Source organism: Oncorhynchus nerka, linkage group LG18 (genome assembly GCF_034236695.1).
Source record: "Oncorhynchus nerka isolate Pitt River linkage group LG18, Oner_Uvic_2.0, whole genome shotgun sequence".
Classification (NCBI taxonomy): Eukaryota; Metazoa; Chordata; class Actinopteri; order Salmoniformes; family Salmonidae; genus Oncorhynchus; species Oncorhynchus nerka.
Window position 1 is genome coordinate 32,458,790 of NC_088413.1, and position 20,250 is coordinate 32,479,039.

Below are 20,250 nucleotides of genomic sequence, written 5' to 3' on the forward strand. Positions count from 1 at the left end.
GCTGTTCGTTCCACACCCCAAAAAATGACTTATTTTATGGCGGTTATTTTAGAATAAGGCTGTAAGTTCAGGCCAAAGAGTTCAATCTTGGTTTCATCAGACCAGAGAATCTTGTTTCTCATGGTCAGAGAGTCCTTTAGGGGCATTTTGGCAAACTCTAAGCATGCTGTCCTGCCTTTTACTGAGGAGTAAGCATCCATCTGGTCACTCTACCATAAAGACCTGTTTGGTGGAGTGCTGCAGAGATGGTTGTCCTTCTGGAAGGTTCTCCCTTCTAAACAGAGGAACTCTGGAGCTCTGTAAGAGTGACCATCGGGTTCTTCGTCACCTCCCTGACCAAGGCCCAATTGTTCAGTTTGGCGGGGTGGCCAGCTCTAGGAAGAGTCTTGGTGGTTCCAAACTTATTCCATTTAAAAATGAAGGAGGCCACTGTGTTCTTGAGGACCTTCAATGCTGCAGAAATGTGCAGAAATGTTTTGGTACCCTTTCCCAGATCTGTGCCTTGACAAAATCCTGTCTCGGAGCTCTACGGACAATTCCTTCAACCTCATTGCTTGGTTTTTGCTCCGACATGCACTGTCAACTGTGGGACCTTATATAGACAGGTGTGTGCCTTTCCAAATCATGTCCAATCAATGAATTTACCACAGGTGGACGCCAATCAAGTTGTAGAAACATCTCAAGGATGATCAATGGAAACAGGATGCACCTGAGATCAATTTCGAGTCTCCTAGCAAAGGTCTAAATACTTAGGTATACATTTGCAAAAAATTCTAAAAACCAGTTTTTGCTTTGTCATTATGGAGTATTGATTGTAGATTGATGAGAAATTTTTTTATTGAATCCATTTTAGAATAAGGCTGTAATGTAACATAATATGGTGTAGTTGTCATTGACTCATGAAATTACCTCTAACTTTCTGCATACTGGATGTAGAGATGTAAAAATGCTATCCACCTGACTCTGGGGAAGTGGATAAAGGGATCCATTGCCAGAATCCTAAACTATGCCTTTGATGGTTTGGTAATTCTAAGGCATGGTTCTACACTTAACACAAAATTTGTCAAGACCAGGGCCCGTATCCACAAAGCATCTAAGACCAGGAGTGTTGATCGAAGATATTTACAAATAACCGTATTCATTATGATCTAAAAGGCTAAACTGATCCTAGATCAGCACTCCTTCTCTGAGAGGGTTTGTGGATACAGGCCCTGACCTAATACCATACAGACAGTAGTTCACAGTGGGCTCACCTCAGTGAGACTGTGTGTGGTCCTGCGCTGCTCAGCTGGTTCCTCTGTGGCTTCAGGAGGAGGTGTAGTCTGGTTCTCCCCTCAGGGTTCTCCAGAACCTCCTCACACCCCTCCTCCTTCACCAGAAGCACCTCTGGACCCTCCTCTTCCTGGAAGAGACAGATGATACAGACATCAACTGAGTTTACAAAATATTAAGAATCCATGCTCTTTCCATGGCAGACGGACTAGGTGAATCCAGGTGAAAACTACGATCTCTTATTGATGCCACTTGTTAAATCCACTTCAATCAGTGTAGATGAAGGGGAGGAGACAGGTTAAAAAATGATTTTTAAGCCTTGAGTGGATTGTGCATGTGTGCCATTCAGAAGGTGAATGTGCCGATGAGCGGGGTATGGTAGTAATGTGCCAGGCACACCGGTTTATCTCAAGAACTGCAACGCTTCTGGGTTTTTCATGCTCAACAGTTTCCTGTGTGTATCAAGAATGGTCCACCACCCAAAGGGCATCCAGCCAACTTGACACAACTGTGGGAAGCATTGGAGTCAACATGGGTCAACATCCTTGTGGAACACTTTCAACACCGTGTCGAGTCCATGACCCGACAAATTGAGGCAGTTCTGAGGGCAAAGGGGGGTGCAACTCAATATTAGGAAGGTGTTCCTAATGTTTGGTATATTCATTGTACACTCCCTTGGGTGTGTACACACAGACACGGAGTGACATGGAGTGTTTACCCATTCCGACTACATAAAGATGTTGTGGGTAAAAATAAGTCAGCTATGATCAGTGAAGTCACCACCAGGCAAACCTATTTTGACATGTACAGTAGGTGTTTGTTAGTGTGTAGGTATATTTAGTAAGTGTATATTGGTTATAAAGCACTGCTGGCTTTATGCAGAACAGGGTGAGATCAGATGTGATGTATACTAAACAGTCTCAATTAAAGTATTAGAATGAAAAGTCCCATTTTGTCTTTATTAAACAAACAAGTTTTAAATTCACCATATGAAAACCACACATACACGTCTCAATGCTTGATATACTTGACTAATTTTCTCATCAAAAAGTGTCTTGGGAAAAACATTTAATAGTTGAATGGAAGTAATGAAATAGGCATTTGAACATCATATATCCTACACAGTACAAACAATATGTAGCAGACTTTGTAGGATTATATAGCACACAATGTCTGGATACAATATTCTACCATGGAATATTTAACACTGAAATCTGTTAATCTTGTTATTCCAAATGCATCTGTGGCTATTTTCTGTTGACAATGAAAATTAATCGGTGTTTAATGCAGGGTTTGATCTAAACGTCTAACGAGTGGAATGGTTACTTTCTATGTCAGAGTGGAATGTTTTTTCTGCTGGTGTATCCTGAGGTAGCTCCTCTCAGAGAACCTCTTCCCGCAGTGTGTACAGGTGAATGGCCTCTCTCCCGTGTGGATCTTCATGTGCATCTTCAGCTTGTGCTGGTGTGAGAACCTCTTCTCACACTGAGTACAGCCGTATGGTTTCTCCCCTGTGTGGACCCTCTGGTGCCTTTTCAGGTCACCAGCCTGGGCGAAGCGCATGTGACACTGGGTACAGCTGAAGGGTTTCACCCCAGTGTGGACCCTCTGGTGCCTCTTCAGACTGGACGAGTGGGAGAAACTGACCCGGCATAGGTGGCAGAGGAATGGTTTCTCCCCCGTGTGCACCCTCTGGTGAATCTCCACCTGTTTGGGGAAACTGAAGGCTTTCTCACAGAACGAACACGGGAAGCTCTTCTCTTTGGCGCAGCCACCTTTACAGATTCCATCTCCACTACTGTCATTTGTCAATGGGCTTGTGTAGCCATTTAGTGTTGAGGCACTGGCATTGTCTGAGGTCTGGTTTAACATTAGAAGAGTGTGAGGAGGATGAAGGCCAGGGAGTGTCTGTGTTGTTGCAGGGTCCATATCCCAGTTGATAGATCCTATAGAAGACAGGCTGAAGGCAGCACCTGCTAGGGGGTTAACCTGAGGCCCCATCAGTCTCTCTGAATCACAACTATAGGAGCAGGACAGAGCATCGCTAGCCGAGTCCGTTTCTATTCTCTTCCGCCACAAACTGACACCTCCCCGTCCCTGGAGACCAAGTCTACGCCTAGCCCAGGTCTCAGCCAGTCTGTTGTCATGGAGACTAAGTTCAGATGTCTGTTTCTGTCTGTGGTTAACAGTGTTGTACCCCAGCCCAGAGTTGAGGATGCTGTTCCATCCACTGACCTCCACTATGTTGCCTCTGGTCCTGGACTGCACAGTGATGTCATCCCCTGAGCCCTTGCATGCACCTGTCTGGGAATCCAAGATGGCTGTCCAGTCTCCTCTGTTAGCCTCCAGCCAACCACCTGCAGGAAGAGGTTACAAAATAGACTTTACAAACATGTCAGAGGAAACTACACATTTTGTTGAGTCAATTACCTGGTGAAGTAAATATTTAATGTTTTTTTGTATTTAAAGAAGTTGTATTGATTTAATTTTATGAATGAAAATAAATAGCCAGGCGTATCAGTATTCCCATTGAAGATCTATTACTGTATGTAGGCTATATGTATTTCTCCCTTACCTTGCTCTCTCATCTTTAGTCCACTCAGCAGATCAATGCTCTCTGGTCCGTCTTCTATTGTCTCCTCTTTGACCAGCAGCAGATCAGGCTTCCCATCCTCCATGTCTACTGGCTGTAAGAGATAGTGAGGATGTTGGATCCATAAATCTGATATGAGCACCCTGCTATTGAGCATCTCCTGATTGGGCAATGAGGGAATGCTATGAGTACTATGCAAACATGTTAGTTGATTTGATTGATTGCTTGACACTAATGTTTTGATAATTCAGTCTCACCTCAGTGAGACTGTGTGTGGACCTGTTCTGCTCAGCTGGTTCCTCTGTGGGTTCAGGAGGAGGTGTAGTCTGGTTGTCATCCATGACCATGGTCCCCTCAGGGTTCCCCAGATCCTCCTCACACCCCTCCTCCTTCACCAGCAGCACCTCTGGACCCTCCTCCTGGAAGAGACAGGTGATACAGATTACACAGACATACACTCCCTCAGGTACATACACACAGATAATAAACACACTTTCAACATGGAGTGTTTACCCATCCCCACTACGTTCGAGTCCTATACTGTAGTTACAGAATAGCTTCACTGTTGTTAAATCTATCATATAGCCTAGCGTCTATGATTGACTCTGTCACCCCATCCCCTTTTGTGCCTTCCTAGTTCCCCTGTGTTCGCCCAACCTAAACTATTTTTATCTGTCCTGTTTTGTCTGATTTTTAAATTGCATTATTATCATGGTAGACCTATGTTGTTGGTAAAGAATAAGTTGGCTATGATAAGTCGTCATTAGAGAAATCTGACTAAACTATTTTGAGGTGTACAATAGGTATGTTAGTGTAGGTATATTTAGTAAGTGTATATTGGGTATAAAGCGTAGTCAGATGTATGCAGAATAGGGTGAGATCAGATGTGATGTACAGTCGTGGCCAAAAGTTGAGAATGACACAAATATTAATTTCCACAAAGTTTGCTGCTTCAGTGTCTTTAGATATTTTTGTCAGATGTTACTATGGAATACTGAAGTATAATTAGAAGCATTTCATAAGTGTCAAAGGCTTTTATCGACAATTACATGGAGTTGATGCAAAGAATCAATATTTGTAGTGTTGACCCTTCTTTTTCAAGACCTCTGCAATCCACCCTGGCATGCTGTCAATTAATTTCTGGGCCATATCCTGACTGATGGCAGCCCGTTCTTGCATAATCAATGCTTTGAATTTGTGGGTTTTTGTTTGTCCACCCGCCTCTTGAGGATTGACCACAAGTTCTCAATGGGATTAAGGTCTGGGGTGTTTCCTGGCCATGGACCCAAAATATCTGTTTTGTTCCCCGAGCCACTTAGTTATCACTTTTGCCTTATGGCAAGGTGCTCCATCATGCTGGAAAAGGCATTGTTCGTCACCAAACTGTTCCTGGATGGTTGGGAGAAGATGCTCTCGGAGGATGTGTTGGTACCATACTGTGTTCTTAGGCAGAATTGTGAGTGAGCCCACTCCCTTGGCTGAGAAGTAACCCCACACATGAATGGTCTCAGGATGCTTTACTGTTGGCATGACACAGGACTGATGGTAGCGCTCACCTTTTTCCGGATGCCCCAAACAATCAGAAAGGGGATTCATCAGAGAAAATGACTTTACTCCAGTCCTCAGCAGTTCAATCCCTGTACGTTTAGCAGAATATCAGTCTGTCCCTGATGTTTTTCCTGGAGAGAATTGGCTTCATTGCTGCCCTTCTTGACACTAGGCCATCCTCCAAAAGTCTTGGCCTCACTGTGCGTGCAGATGCACTCACACCTGCCTGCTGCCATTCCTGAGCAAGCTATGTACTGGTGGTGCCCCGATCCCGCAGCTGAATCAACTTTAGGAGACGGTTCTGGCTCTTGCTGGACTTTCTTGGGCGCCCTGAAGCCTTCTTCACAACAATTGAACCGCTCTCCTTGATGATCCTACAAATGGTTGATTCTGGTGCAATCTCACTGGCAACAATATCCTTACCCCTTCGAAGCCCTTTTTGTGCAAAGCAACGATGACGATACGTGTTTCCTTGCAGGTAACCATGATTGACAGAGGAAGAACAATGATTCCAAGCACCATCCTCCTTTTGAAGCTTCCAGTCTGTTATTCAAACTCAATCAGCATGACAGAGTGATCTCCAGCCTTGTCCTCGTCAACACTCACACCTGTGTTAACGAGAGAATCACTGACATGATGTCAGCTGGTCCTTTTGTGGCAGGGCTGAAATGCAGTGGAAATGTTTTTGGGGGATTCAGTTAATTTGCATGGCAAAGAGGGACGTTGCAATTAATTGCAATTCAGCTGATCACTCTTCATAACATTCTGGAGTATATGCAAATTGCCATCATACAAACTGAGGCAGCAGACTTTGTGAAAATTAATATTTGTGTCATTCTCAAAACTTTTGGCCACAACTGTATACTAAAGAAAGTCTTAGAATGAAAAGTCACATTTCTGTGTTTATTAACCATAAACAAGTTAAATACACCATATGAAAACCACACATATACATAATTCTGCATAAACTACATTCATTTTCTCATTAAAAAAGTGTCTTGGGGGGGAAAAAAATTAAGTAGTGGAAGTAATGAAATAGGCATTTGTGAACATCATTATAGCCTACATACAATATGTAACATACTTTTTAGGCTTAGGTATGCCTTACACACTGAGTGTACAAAACATTAAGAACTCTTTCCATAACATAGACTGACCAGATAAGGCTAGGATCCCTTATTGAAATCACTTGATAAATCCATTTCAGTCAGTGTAGATGAAGGGGAGGAGACGGGTTAAAGGACTCTTGAGACAATTGAGATGTGTGTGTCATTCAGAGGGTGAATGGGCAAAACAAAAGATTTGACACACTGGTTTATGTCCAGAACTGCAACGTTGCTGTGTTTTTCATGCTCAACAGTTTCCTGTGTGTATCAAGAATGGTCTACCACCCAAAGGACATCCAGCCAACTTGACACAACTGTGGGAAGTATTGGAGTCGACATGGGCCAGCCTCGATGAATTGAGGCTGTTCTGAGTGCAAAAGGGAGGGAGGGGGGGGGGGGGGCAACTCAATATTAGGAAGGTGTTGGTAATGTTTGGTATACTCAGTGTATGTCTGGATGCAATATTATACTCAGGAATATTTAATAATGAAATATGTTAGTTACTCTCCTTATTCCAAATGCATCTGTGGAGCTTTTCTGTTGACGATGAAAATGCACATAAATTGGAAGGAAGTGGCTGTACAGTAACATGCCAGGGTCTCAGCGCTGAATGGGTTTTGACTGACAGACGTTCTGAACTTGAGCACCACACTACAAGAAGATGCATCCCTCCATCTGGCTAATTGGGCAACTTTTGCAAATGTTTTTATTGTCTGAGTGATGGGAATGTAAATTAAGAGGGCTGTGGTCATGAAATTTTGTCAAACGGTTATTGTCATGCAAGAGACTGCAGGTCTCACGGTAATTGACCGTTAATTAACATAAACACGTTAAGCATCTCCAGGCCTCCGCCCATACAAGCTGCCGATGCGGGCCTTTGGAACATCTACATTTAAAAAAGTATAATAAATCAATTTAATATATACCATCACAATAAATCCATTATTTATTTTAGTCAGGTCTAAATAAACATTATGATATGAAGAAAATGTATTTCAGAAGAACAGAGTATGAGTTGGCCTACTGTAGACCTATGTTATCTGGCTATGCTCCATGCCATAGGCTGTAGGCTTGTTAAGTCTAGCTGACAATATATGCTTAAGTCTTATGCCATTTATTTTATTTTACAGGAAGAAGAATATAATTGAACTTAAGCTAAGTCATATTTTTCCAATTACTGCGCATATGAAGTGGCTATGTTGAGCGTACAAAAAGTTATCAATTGAAACAGGTCCTTTTTGCTAGTTTTTTAAAGTTATTTGGCAACTTTAGTTTTGAATGATACAAACCTTAGAATGCCTTAGAAAGCAAAACATATATGGGCTGCATGATGTGACTATAGGATATTGATGATTTGAGAAAGTAGAAAGAAAAACAAGCTCGACCTCTGTTCCTTGCCTCAGGCTGCACAGCTGTTCTCTCATCAATTGATCATATTTCCACCCATCAGACTATTCTCAAATTAATCTAGTCTTTACTAATATGTAAAATGTCGATTTAGAATGGCCCATTATCAACAGTGGCCGAGGAAAAATATTAATTTCATCTGTTGGCACTCGAATAGCGAATGGAGGCCACCAACCTTGTTCCTGCAGCGATAGTGAAACATATTTCACTAAACTGTTGACAGCCCGTCTGCGCGCTCGAGACAGGAATAAAGGGGAGCGAGGAAGAAATGGGAACGCCTGGCGGTGAGATATGTATAAAGGTAATGTCTGACCCAATCAATTACTATTTTTTTTTAAATGCCCTTTAACTAGGCTATTCAAAATCAAATACAAATTCACTAATTGTAGGCAAACTTGTAAGCCGCACTGCACAATCAATCAATCAATGAACCAACAGCATCGCCTAGAGCTATACATTCTCTCCCCGACACATGGAGCGTAGCAGAAAGTTACAAATATATCCAGTATAATACAGGCCACACTCCGAGGCGATTACTCGAATTCGTTTACTTTGAGTATAGGCATGACCAATTATGGACCAAAGACATCTTAAATCAGTTTTGTTTTATGTGTTTCTGCCATGCGTAATATGCGGTAGGCTATGTACTGTATAAAAGGCACAATCATAATTCCGTTTTTTTTCCCGGGTTTAGGCTCATACAAATCATTAAAATCCAGACTGAAAATATTTACACAAGAAGCAATCTAATATCACACAGTCAAACTCTCAGTCATTTAGTAAGTTCATCATTCTGCGATTCTCATAAATTCTGTGTGTATGGGTGTTTTGAATGAATCATCACCTTTGAAAGTGCTGTCCATTTCGTTGTTAGGATTTGAAACAACATCCAGAACGACCATGTTTCACACTGTTTCAACCTGCTGTTGAACTTCTTTCTTCAAATTTGATTATCACAGTGATGTGAGTTTTAAAAGTACTATAGGTTCTGTTTTGATGATATGTGTTTGATGTGATGTCAGAGTGGTTAGAGGGACAATAGAGCCATTAGGACCTGATGGTTGTTAGCAAGTTGGGTACTAACAAAGCATGTCCAGAGTGCATAAAGTGAGATCACCATGACAAGTGGAATTTTATCACAGTCATGACTGCTGGTGTGGCAGTAATATGGTCACTGCAACAGCCCTAGTTACAAGATGACATGGCGTTATACCCTGGGTTGTCCTGAACAGAATGAGCCTGTTTGTTGTATTGTGAAGAGTTGCCGCAGACCACGCATTTGAATGTACTTATGACTCTATTCCATGCGCATGAAAATTTAAGATCTGCTTCTCTGAATTGCCTTGTGTGAAAGCCTAACACTGTGTTAGACATATTTTATAATTCAGCGTTTTATAATTCATGTTGGCATTAGAACAAGGTTTCAAATGATGAACACCTGACCCAGATTGTGCTTTGTAAAAGGACCGTGTTTGGATTGCTTAAACAACAGTCCTTGTGTAAAGGCTGGGATGCAGGGTTGTGTTCCAAACAAAACCACCACAAGTGTGCTTGCTCCAGTTCCTCAACGGCACAGCTAGGAGAGCTAAAAATATCACCTTAAAGTTGAAGACTCTTCTTTAAGATATAAAAGTGCATTGACATTACTTAGGAACTGTGTACAATTTGGAGAGGTGTGTTGCCACTTGGAAACACCAATTACACCTCACTCAAACCCTTATAATCTTTGTTGTCTTATGTTGCACCTACCCTACATCCAGGAATATTCTTATTACGTTACTGAAAGTATCCAGAGTATTTTCTGATTTCGTTTTAAACATATGTGGCATAAATAGAGTAAAACATAAGTAGAGTAAATGTAAAATGTGCATAAAATCAACAATGTAATGTTTGGATTCAGTCTTGTCAGGTGAACTGTTGTGTTCTCACTTTTAGTCTAATAACTTTCACATAATCTCCAAACTTTTCCCCTTTGATTGCTACCATGGTTATGCATATGCTTTCCCTATTTCTTCTGTAAGAAACATTTCAATTTAGCTCCATCCATATAGGCAAATTCCCACAAGTGTAAGGGGTTAAAGTAGGGTTTGACCTAAACGTCAGATGCCATCGAGTGGAATGGTTACTTTATGTTATAGAGTGGAATGTTTTTTCTTCTGGTGTATTCTGAGGTAGCTCTTCTCTGAGAACCTCTTCCCACAGTGCGCACATGCGAACGGCCTTTCTCCCGTGTGGACCTTCAGGTGCATCTTCAGATGGTGCTGGCGGGAAAACCTCTTCTCACACTGGGGGCAGTTGTAGGGTTTCTCCCCTGTGTGGATTCTATGGTGCCGCTTCAGGTCACCAGCCTGGGCAAAGCGCATGTGACACTGGGTACAGCTGAAGGGTTTCTCCCCTGTGTGTACCCTCTGGTGGATCTCCACCTTCTGGGGGCAGCTGAAGCCTTTGTTACAGAACATGCAGAGGAACCGTTTCTCTTTACTAGTGCCTGATGTTGCTCCCCTTCCCTGAGCCTGGGCTCTAGCCCTGTCGTTTGAGTTCAATACCTGATCGAAAAGGCTGCGTCCGTGTGAATCGGAAGGCCCCATTGAAGTGGACACTGGGTTGTAATCCTTGAGTGTGTGTAAAGGGGAGTGGGTCGTGTTATTTGGATTAGTCTCTAAGCTTTCCCTGTAATCTAAGAAATCGCTGCCCTGTGAGAGTCTGTATCCTAGGTGACTATCTGCATTCCATGTGGGAGAAATGTCGCCCTCCACTTTCACAGTCACTTCATCTTCGACCAAACCCTCCCCTTTCTTATCTAAGCACCTTTCCGAGTATACACTACTACTGTCCTGGTTCCAGACCTCTCTAGACAGATCAGTCTGTGTCTCTAAACCCAAAGGCATGTTGTCAGGGTCCATCTCTGTAGTAGAAGAACATGACGGATCATTGCCAGTCTCTAACGCATCCCGATGGGAATGAAATGTCCTCGGGCTCGGGTTACCGTAAAGTAAATACTCTGAGCCGGGAGCAGGAAGACAGCCCAGTCTCTCCAGGTCCAGTCTCTCTGGGTGTGACCTGTGGTCAGATCCTGTGTGTAAAAGCCTTTGTGTTACAGTTAAAGTCTTGGTGTTTGTCTCTGACTTGATGGCGTTCTGCGTTCCACTGACCTCCGTGATGCTGCGTCGGGTCCTTGGCAGCGCTGGGGCAGTTGTGGTGTCCTCCGTGGCTACAGGGGGCGCTCCAGTCTGGATGTCTCTTATGTGCCATGGGTCCTCCTCTCCTTCAGACCTCTCCTGCTTGGCCCTAAGACCTACAGCCTCTGCATCTGCAGACTGACACAAGAAGAGAGGAGGTTATTACAGGTACAATATTAGTTAAATTAGATAAATGTCTCACAAGCTCTAATGAGGATGTACATGTAAGCAAGTGACTAGCTGAGAGGAGCCTTTCTGAAATAAACTGGCCACATTTGATGTACTGTTACACTGACCTCTATCACGATAACGTGCTGGATTGAGGTTCCACTCCCCTCATCAACATTTATTGGTTGGTCATCTCTCCATGTATTGTGTTCCGCTGTCTTCACAAAGCTCCTGTAGTCTCCAGTGAGATGTTCTTCACCTGAGAGAGTGATTGGGGGAAATGAGGTGGTTAGTTTAGCCACTGTCAATGCTGAATGGTATATTTGACCCTATTGACACTGTAAAATTGGCAAGGATGTAAGGTAACACTTCGGATTGCTTCTTGATATACAGTACTATTTATAGATCGATATTATGTTCCATGTATTATATTGTTTCAAATGAGTAAATAATAGGAAATGCAGTAAATCAAGAATCTGATAGTGTCTTTGTGCAAGATAGATAAGTAATCAGGGAAATTTATTGCATACTTCCCAAAAATTGACCAAGACCAAATTCTGGCTAAAGGGAAATTTCACCGCTGCTCTATTTCACTGTATATGCCCATTAATATGTTATTAACATAGCATTTTTCGTAAAGAATCGAGAATCTCCTCACTACACGCAAATATGAGCGTTTCTGCATTTCCCCGGTAGAAACGGGCCATCCACATTTCTTGGTTGTAAGTGAACCACAACATCCAGAATTCATAGCGATTTCAAGACGTAGTACCGTCCCGGTAGAGGTGGATCCAGTTGATGTGAATACTCTCCTTGAGAAATATTCAAATGCCAGTATTTGTAGGCAGCACTTTCAGCCAGGGGATTTCGAAACGGACCTGAAGTCTCAACTCATGAGGTTGCCAGGTGTCACCCCTATCATCACATGCACCTGCTCCCCATTATTACGCACCCCTGGTCTTCTTCATCACCTTGATTACGCTCCCTTTATTTAGCCCTCTGTGGCCTAGTGGTTTTGTTCACGTTCAGTACACATCTCCTGTTTTGTTTATCTGCCTTGTTCGTGTTTATTAAACTCCCCTTCTGCACCTGCTTCCTGACTCCAAGCGCATACCTTACACGCATACCTTATGTTCAAACAATGAACATAAAAAGGTTCAAACAATGAACATAACCTTAAGAAGCTTTTGGGAATCAACTCTTACCCTACGAAGTCTGGGGCCTGCTAATTTTATGTTCTACCTGATCATTAAATCGCACCCACTTGGGCTGGGTTTCCCAAAACCATTATAGCACCGCGATCTTAATTCCATTGAGACAAAATATTCTTAGTGCTACGATTCTTTTGTGAAACCCAGGTCTATATCAGTCCCTCATTGACTCGGAGTGTAAAGCATAAAGTGGGGAGAACAAGTATTTGATACACTGCTGATTTTGCAGGTTTTCCTACTTACAAAGCATGTAGAGGTCTGTACTTTTTATCATATCATCACTTCAACTGTGAGAGACAGAATCTAAAACAAAAATCCAGAATTGTATTGCATGACATAAGTATTTGATAAATCAGAACTTAATATTTGGTACAGAAACCTTTGTTTGCAATTACAGAGATCATACGTTTCCTGTAGTTCTTGACCAGGTTTGCACACACTACAGCAGGGATTTTGGCTCACTCCTCCATACAGACCTTCTCCAGATCCTTCAGGTTTCGGGGCTGTCGCTGGGCAATACAGACTTTCAGCTCCCTCCAAAGATGTTCTATTGGGTTCAGGTCTGGAGACTGGCTAGGCCACTCCAGGATCTTGAGATGCTTCTTACGGAACCATTCCTTTTACGTATGTATACAGTACCAGTCAAGTTTGGACCCACCTACTCATTCAATGGCTTTTCTTTAATTTGACTTTTCTCCATTGTATAATAATAGTACAGATATCAAAACTATGAAATAGCACATATGGAATCTAGTAGAAAGCAAAAAAAGTGTTAAACAAATCAAAATATATTTTAGATTATTCAAAGTAGACACCCTTTGCCTTGATAACAGCTTTGCACACACTTGGCATTCTCTCAACCAGCTTCATGAGGAATGCTTTTCCAACCGTTTTGAAGGAGTTCCCACATGCTGAGCACTTGTTGGCTGCTTTTCCTTCACTCTGCGGTCCAAACCATCTCAATTGGGTTGAGGTCGGGTGATTGATTCCATATGTGTTGTTTCATTGTCTTCACTATTATTCTAAAATGTAGAAAATAGTACAAAATAAATAAAACCCCTGCAATGAGTAGGTGCGTGCAAACAGTTGACTGGTACTGTATAATGGAGTTTGATCAAATGTTTTATATTTTAAAAATTGTCAGTACAATTGTGAAACAAGTGACTACATGATTCCATTTGCATCAGAAACCAATAGTGTTGACTTCAACTTCGATCAATTCATTGTGATATTCATGAAATACATTTGTCTAAACTACCTACAATCGTACTGCTAAAACAAATGATGCAGGCAGTTGGTGTATCATTTGTTGGCAAGTAAACATGTTTCAAAAAACAGTTGATTTTATATTGCAAATAGATTTAACGATAGAAGACATGGCTTGTATTCCAGACAGTGTATTTGCTCTGGAGACGAGGTGACTTTACACAGTAGTATGCAGGAACAGTTATGACAATGTAGGGCATATATATATACAGTACAACAACAAAAATATATAAATACTACAGTTCTACAAAGGGAATACTTGCATATGATGTATTTGTGAGGTGTTCAGAGTCACTTTGATACAAGGGGAGATTGTTATGGGACCTTTCTTTCACATGTCCTTGAGTCATCAACTTCTTTGTATCTAAGTGGTATTGTCTGTGTGCAAAAGACAAAAACACTATTAGAAATTAATGGGCAATCATTGTGTAGCAGCAAGATGTGGAATGAGACATCTTAGACATGTTTTGGACCCCAGGGAGAGTATCTGCTACTTTTGCAACAGCTAATGGGGATCCTAACCAAATACAAAATGTTAGCTAGTTAGCTCCAACATGGGTATAGTTATTCATGAGTCATAAAGCTAAAGTCACACATTTATGCTTCGCAAAGCATTTCTTCAGTTTTGCTCCTAATGACCTGCACTGAGGCTAGTTAATTATAACACTAGACTACAGTACATTTTAGGTATAGTGAACAAAGCTAGCTAGCTAAACTTGGATATATTGACTTGTAGTGGTACAACTCCAGCTCCGAGGACTGGATTTGCCCAGTCCTCGGTGATATATATTGGTGATTCCCCTTGCCTTTTGGTTTTGGTTTTTGTCTTGCCTTCACCTACTCAACATGGCATCTTATTGGCTGGTTTGCGTAGCTTGCTTACGAGGATGTTTCAGTTAGACTCGTCCCAGTGAACAAGCACCAAACCAGTGGTAAGTTGTTGGTTGCAAAGCACTGTACGTCAAAAGCGATTTTTATACCCCCACGTGATGATTTAAATGTACAATTTATATCAATTTGTTTGCAAATGTTATTAGAACACCACACAAGATGTAGCTTTTTTGGGGGGTGCATATTTGTTATGCATTTGTTGTAAAGAATTCCAGCTAATATTAGCTAGCAACTTACTGTGTCTGGGGGGGGGGGGGTTCGTATATTGTGTACAGTGCGTGAGTGCAGAGTTGGATGATGAGCTGTACATTGCATGACGTGCAATTTTGTGCGGTTTCTATCAGAATAAAGCTCCATGACTGGTGCTACAAGTTGGAGTTCGTGTCGATGATTGATTGTACACAACGCAAGAAGAGTACTGTTACACCCATGCCTGATCTATGATGCTCTGAAGAGCCTGCTTTCAGGGTGGGAACACAATTGGACAAGGAAGTGTCTTGTTTTGCACACCTTGTACAAAATAATAAAATGCAGTACTACAGGATATTTCTTAATGTTGCTCTTTATTAGCTAGCTATAACTGGCATGTTCACTTATTGAACCTCGCGGTTTATACAATGACGCGGCTAATTTATGGATTTTTCCCGCTTTCACAAGATTCATGCCGCCAAAAAACTGAGCACCGTCACATAATGTGACGTAAATCGAGCGCGCTCAAACGTCCCATCATTCTGATTACGGTAGTATTTTTGTCACCCTCATCATGGCAAAGACACAGAGAAATGCATATGATGCAGCTTTCAAGTTGAAGGCGATAAATCTGGCTGTTGGAAAAGGAAATAGAGCTGCTGCATGGGAGCTTGGCCTTAATGAGTCGATGATAAGACGTTGGAAACAGCAGCGTGAGGAACTGACTCAGTGCAGAAAGACAACAAAAGCTTTCAGAGGGAAGAAAAGCAGATGGCCCAAAGTATTTGCAGCCACTCGACATCAGTGTAAATCGTGCATTTAAGGTGGCGCTCCTTGTTCAGTGGGAGGCTTTGATGACAAGTGGGGAGAAATCCTTCACTAAAACGGGCCGCAGGCGAAGAGCATCTTATGGTCAAGTCTGCCAGTGGGTCCTGACAGCGTGGAGCATTGTCAAAAAATCTACCATCATCAACGGGTTTCGAAAGGCTGGACTGCTGCGTGTTGAAGGGGAAGCATGAGCTCAGCGGGGTATTTGCCTCCGGATGAAAGTGACGAGAGCGACAATGAAAACGATCCAACATCGGATGAAGCTATTCAACTCCGACACCGAAGGAGATGACTTCAGTGGTTTCAGTGCACAGGAGGAGGAAGATAGTGACCAATGACTTTCTTGGTAGGCTAATGTTTTAATTTTTGTTACAATTCGTGTTTCGTTTAAAGGCTGTGTAAAGTTCATTTGTTTCAATCTACGGGTAGGCACCTGCGGCTTATAGACATGTGCGGCTTATTTATGTACAAAATACATGTTTTTTTTTTTTTTATAATTCAGTGGGTGCGGTTTATATTCGGGTGCGTTTAATAATCCAGCAATTACGGTAGTTTGAACTCAAGGTAAGTAACCATTTACATTGCATACTACACCAAATGAATCAACAGACTCAAACAATAATCCAACATACTGTTACTTTTCAAACAAGGGATTCTCAGCAACTCAGCTTTCACTGTAGAAATAACATCTTAACATTTCAAACAAATACAATACCAAAGCATTAAGTGAGCTTTCAATAACAAGTTTACAGTTTAACTCTTTTAGGGCACCGATCCGCCTACACCCTTTGACATTTCACAGGTCTAGGACAGCTCTGGGCTTGACCGCTCTTCCTGACCTTGTGCGATATGATGCTGTATCAGTCAACAGTTATTGTGGTGTTGCAGGTATTCAGGTAAGTATGATGTATGTTGTGCTGTGTGTGTGTTTAGTCCATCACGTTCTCTTTCAGGGGAACAGTTCATCTCAGTGTGTTCTGTGTTCAGTAGGTGACGACGATTGCGGCGGTATACCGCTCCTGTGGTGCGGACGTGATATGAACATTCAGTGTCAGCTGGCTGGATGACGACTGCTGGCTTCGAGGCCATGCTCCCTGATTCTAACTGAATCTCCGTCGATCAGTGGTGGCAGTGGTCTAGCTGACCTGTCGTAGTATCGCATTTTGTTGTTGTTGTTGTCTGCTAGTTGGTGCTGGGAAGGATTGAGCAAAGTCTGCGGCTCATCAACAGCTGGGCTGGTGATTGGAAGTTGTCAACTGGAGTGTTGCGGTATTCAAGGAGACTGAGGTAGGGGTCTCTCTTGTCTGCTTTTGCTTTCTCCATGAGTGATTTAGCAATCTGCACAGATTTTTCAGCAAGGCCATTACTTTGAGGGTAATGTGGGCTTGTGGTGACGTGTAAACTCCCATGCTTTTGTGGATTCAAACTCATTTGATTTCTAACAGGGCCCATTGTCAGATATTAAAGTCTCTACAATGCCATGCCTGGCAAAGACTGCTTTCAGCTTGTGTATCACAGCCGCAGATGTGGTGCTGTGAAGCTTGTCGAGTTCGAAGTATCTGCTGTAGTAGTCCACTGTTACGATGTAGTCCTCGTTGTTCCAGGTGAACAGATCGGTTGCCACGACCTGCCAGGGTCGGTCTGGGATACAGTGAGGTAACATTGGCTCTTTGGTGTTTGAGGGGTGTTGTTCAAGACATATGGCATATTTACCAACAATGTCCTCTATTTGTTTGCACATTCCGGGCCAAAACAAAATATCCCGTGCTCTCTGTTTGCACTTTTCCATGCCCATGTGTCCAGCATGGATCTTTGTCAAAATCTCTTCTCTGAGACTGGTAGGAATAACGATTTTCTCTCCTTTGAAAATTATTCCGTCGATCTGTGATAGTTCATCACGATGGTTCCAGAATTCTGAGACGCTCTGAGGGCATTTTCTCCTCTCCTCGGGGACCTGTATGACTTTCCTCAGCTGTGCGAGTTGCGAGTCCTTTTCTGTTTCTGCTTGGATCTCCTTCAGTTTTGTGTCACTAACTGGTAAAGTTGCTGTGCACTTGCATGTCCATGCCTTCACTGAGGCTGCTATCCTTATAGGTAAGAAACTTCCGGGAGAGTGTGTCTGCGACAGGGATGTCTTTGCCTGGACGGTGAGTGATTGTGAAGTCATATTTTTGTAGTTGAAGGAGCATTCTCTGTAGCCTTGGCGGGGCAGCGGCTAGTGGTTTCCTCACGATTGACTCAAGGGGCTTGTGGTCGGATTCCAAAATGACTTGTACTGATGGAAACATTTACATCCGAACAGAATGGCGTAGAGCTCCTTTTTGATTTGAGCGTAGTTGATTTCACAGTCTGAGAGATTTGGACGCGTAGCTGATGGCCTTTCCTTCTTGCAGTAGCACTGCACCTAGTCCATACTTTGACGCGTCCACTTGGAGTCTGAGCTCTTTGTCAGGGTCGTAGTAGGTAAGGATTAGTCCTGGTTCTCTTGTGATCAAGTCTTTCACATTCTGGAGAGCAATGTCGTGTTGCTTGTCCCAGAGAAAATCACTGGACTGCTTTAGCAGTTGACGCAGAGGTGTATTAGCATTGGAGAGGCTGGGTGCGAACTTGGCTAAGTAGTTAACCATGCCAAGCACTGTTTCCAGCTCTGCACGGTTCTTTGGTGGCTCCGTTTATTTTATGGCTAAGATCTTCTGTGGATCTGGCTTGATTCCAGTCGCTGTGAGAAGATGTCCAAAGCAGCTGACCTCTAGCGCCGACTGTGCACTTCTCGGGGTTGAGCCGGACTCCTCTCTCGCGGGACCTTTGCAGCATTGTGCAGAGTTTTTGGTCGTGCTCCTCTTTGGTTCGACCATAGACAAGGATGTCGTCCACAATTGACACAACTCCATCGAGGCCTTCGTACACTTCTTCGATCTTTCGCTGAAACTCTTCTTGGGTTGAGATAATTCCAAAAGGCAGGCGACGGAACCTGTAGCGTCCAAAAGGTGTGTTGAATGTTGTGTGCTTGATAGCCTGATCTAGCGTCCATGACACTGAAGTAGTGTGATCCCGCTAGCTTGTGTGTGACGCCATCTAGCGTCGCTAAAGGATAATGGGGGCGTTAGATAGCCTTGTTCAAGTCTCTTAGGTCGAGACATACTCGGAGCTTGCCTGTGCGTGGTTCCACCACCACTAATGCGTTTACCCAGTCAGTCGGTTCTGTAACCTTGGTGACTATGTCAGATTGCTCCATGCTCTCCAACTCTTTCTTCAGAGGGGCACGGAGAGCAAGGGGAATCTTTCTCGGTGGGCAGACCACAGGGGTTGCATCTGGGTCAAGGTGAATGGTACATTCTCCTGGGAATAATCCTATTCCTGTAAAAACATCAGCAAACTCCTCCAGTACATTGTCTGTCTCTACTGGTGCTGTCACTGATAAAACTAGCTTGATGAGGTCCATGTCTAAACATGCTTTAAGACCTAGCACTGCAGGTGCTCTAGTGTCAACAACATAAGTCCAACATGTCACTTTCCTTGTATTTGCATTTGAAAGTGCATGTGCCTTTTACTGGGAGCTGTTCACCACCATAACCAGTCAGTCTGCACCTGTTGGGCTGTAACTCACATTCAGATGTCAAGCTGTGGTACTTATTCAGAGGAATAATGTTTACTTTGTGCCTTGTGTTCCTATCTCAATGTCTCACTGAATCAATAAACAGTTCATCAGCGTTTGACTCTGACATTTCATCTTCACTCACTGTGTGTACTGTTTTTCCACGGTAAGCTCTGCACACTTGCAAATTGGTTCCATTTTCCACATTTAGTACACTGTTTGCCTTTAGCTGGGCAATTTCCTTGTTCGCCATGCACTTTATCCACATGTTTTGAGTCTGTGTCGCTCTGTTTTGGAGTTATGTCTCTCTCCGTTCTAAAACGCGCTCTCTGGGCACCGGAGGTGTGCTTTGATGTCGGCCTGACTGCGTGCACTGCTTGTTCACGTGATGCACTCGTGCTGCCGCGCTAAATGGTTTTCTGGGCCTGTGCTAGCTCGTGAGATCTGGCTATGTCGATAACTTTGTCCAGCGTTACCTCAGACCCAACATTCAAAAGTTTCTCTCTCACTCACGGTGAGTGTATTCCAAATACAATACGGTCCCTGACCATCCCATCCTTGTTTGCATAATCAGTCTTTCACAAGCAGACGCAGCTCTGTCAAACTGTTCGAAAGACTCGCTAGTATGAGGATTCTGTGTTATGCGCTATAGCCCGTTACCATGTATGTGATTGAATATTATCTGCTGTTGGCTTGTGTGGATGTATGTGTTATGCAACATAGCTGACTTAACATTGTTAACAGTTTCAGGGCCATGGGCCTTTCTCTTGATGGAAAAATACAGAATAACATGAAGACAGGAACTGTGCAATGAGTTTGGGTGGGCACATTCAGAACTTAGTGTTGCGAGAACAAACTGTATTTTGTTAGATAACAGGAGCCAGGTGCCTGATGACTGTATATTCTACACAGCTACAACGACTGACCACTGAAGCGCTTAGGGGGCTGGGACCAGCCTCTGCGCCAACAATCAACGATAGGCTGGGTGAATCTAAAC

General features: G+C 43.0%; 1 protein-coding gene across 2 annotated transcripts in view; it reads right to left on the reverse strand.

Annotated features, from left to right (window-relative positions):
• The window catches only part of LOC115145747 (sal-like protein 4), a 29,550-nt gene that overhangs the window by 6,683 nt on the left and 2,617 nt on the right, over window positions 1-20,250 (reverse strand). Inside the window, exons 2-7 of one of the 2 annotated variants that reach the window (XM_065004014.1) lie at window positions 11,402-11,532; window positions 11,079-11,243; window positions 4,123-4,284; window positions 3,848-3,959; window positions 3,508-3,629; window positions 1,254-1,402 (exon numbers count right to left, since the gene is read on the reverse strand). In XM_065004014.1, coding sequence (XP_064860086.1) covers window positions 1,254-1,402; window positions 3,508-3,629; window positions 3,848-3,959; window positions 4,123-4,284; window positions 11,079-11,243; window positions 11,402-11,532 — 841 coding nt within the window. Of the gene's footprint in view, window positions 1-1,253; window positions 1,403-2,210; window positions 3,630-3,847; window positions 3,960-4,122; window positions 4,285-11,078; window positions 11,244-11,401; window positions 11,533-20,250 lie in introns of those variants that run through there. The other variant, XM_065004015.1, reaches the window with a different exon arrangement.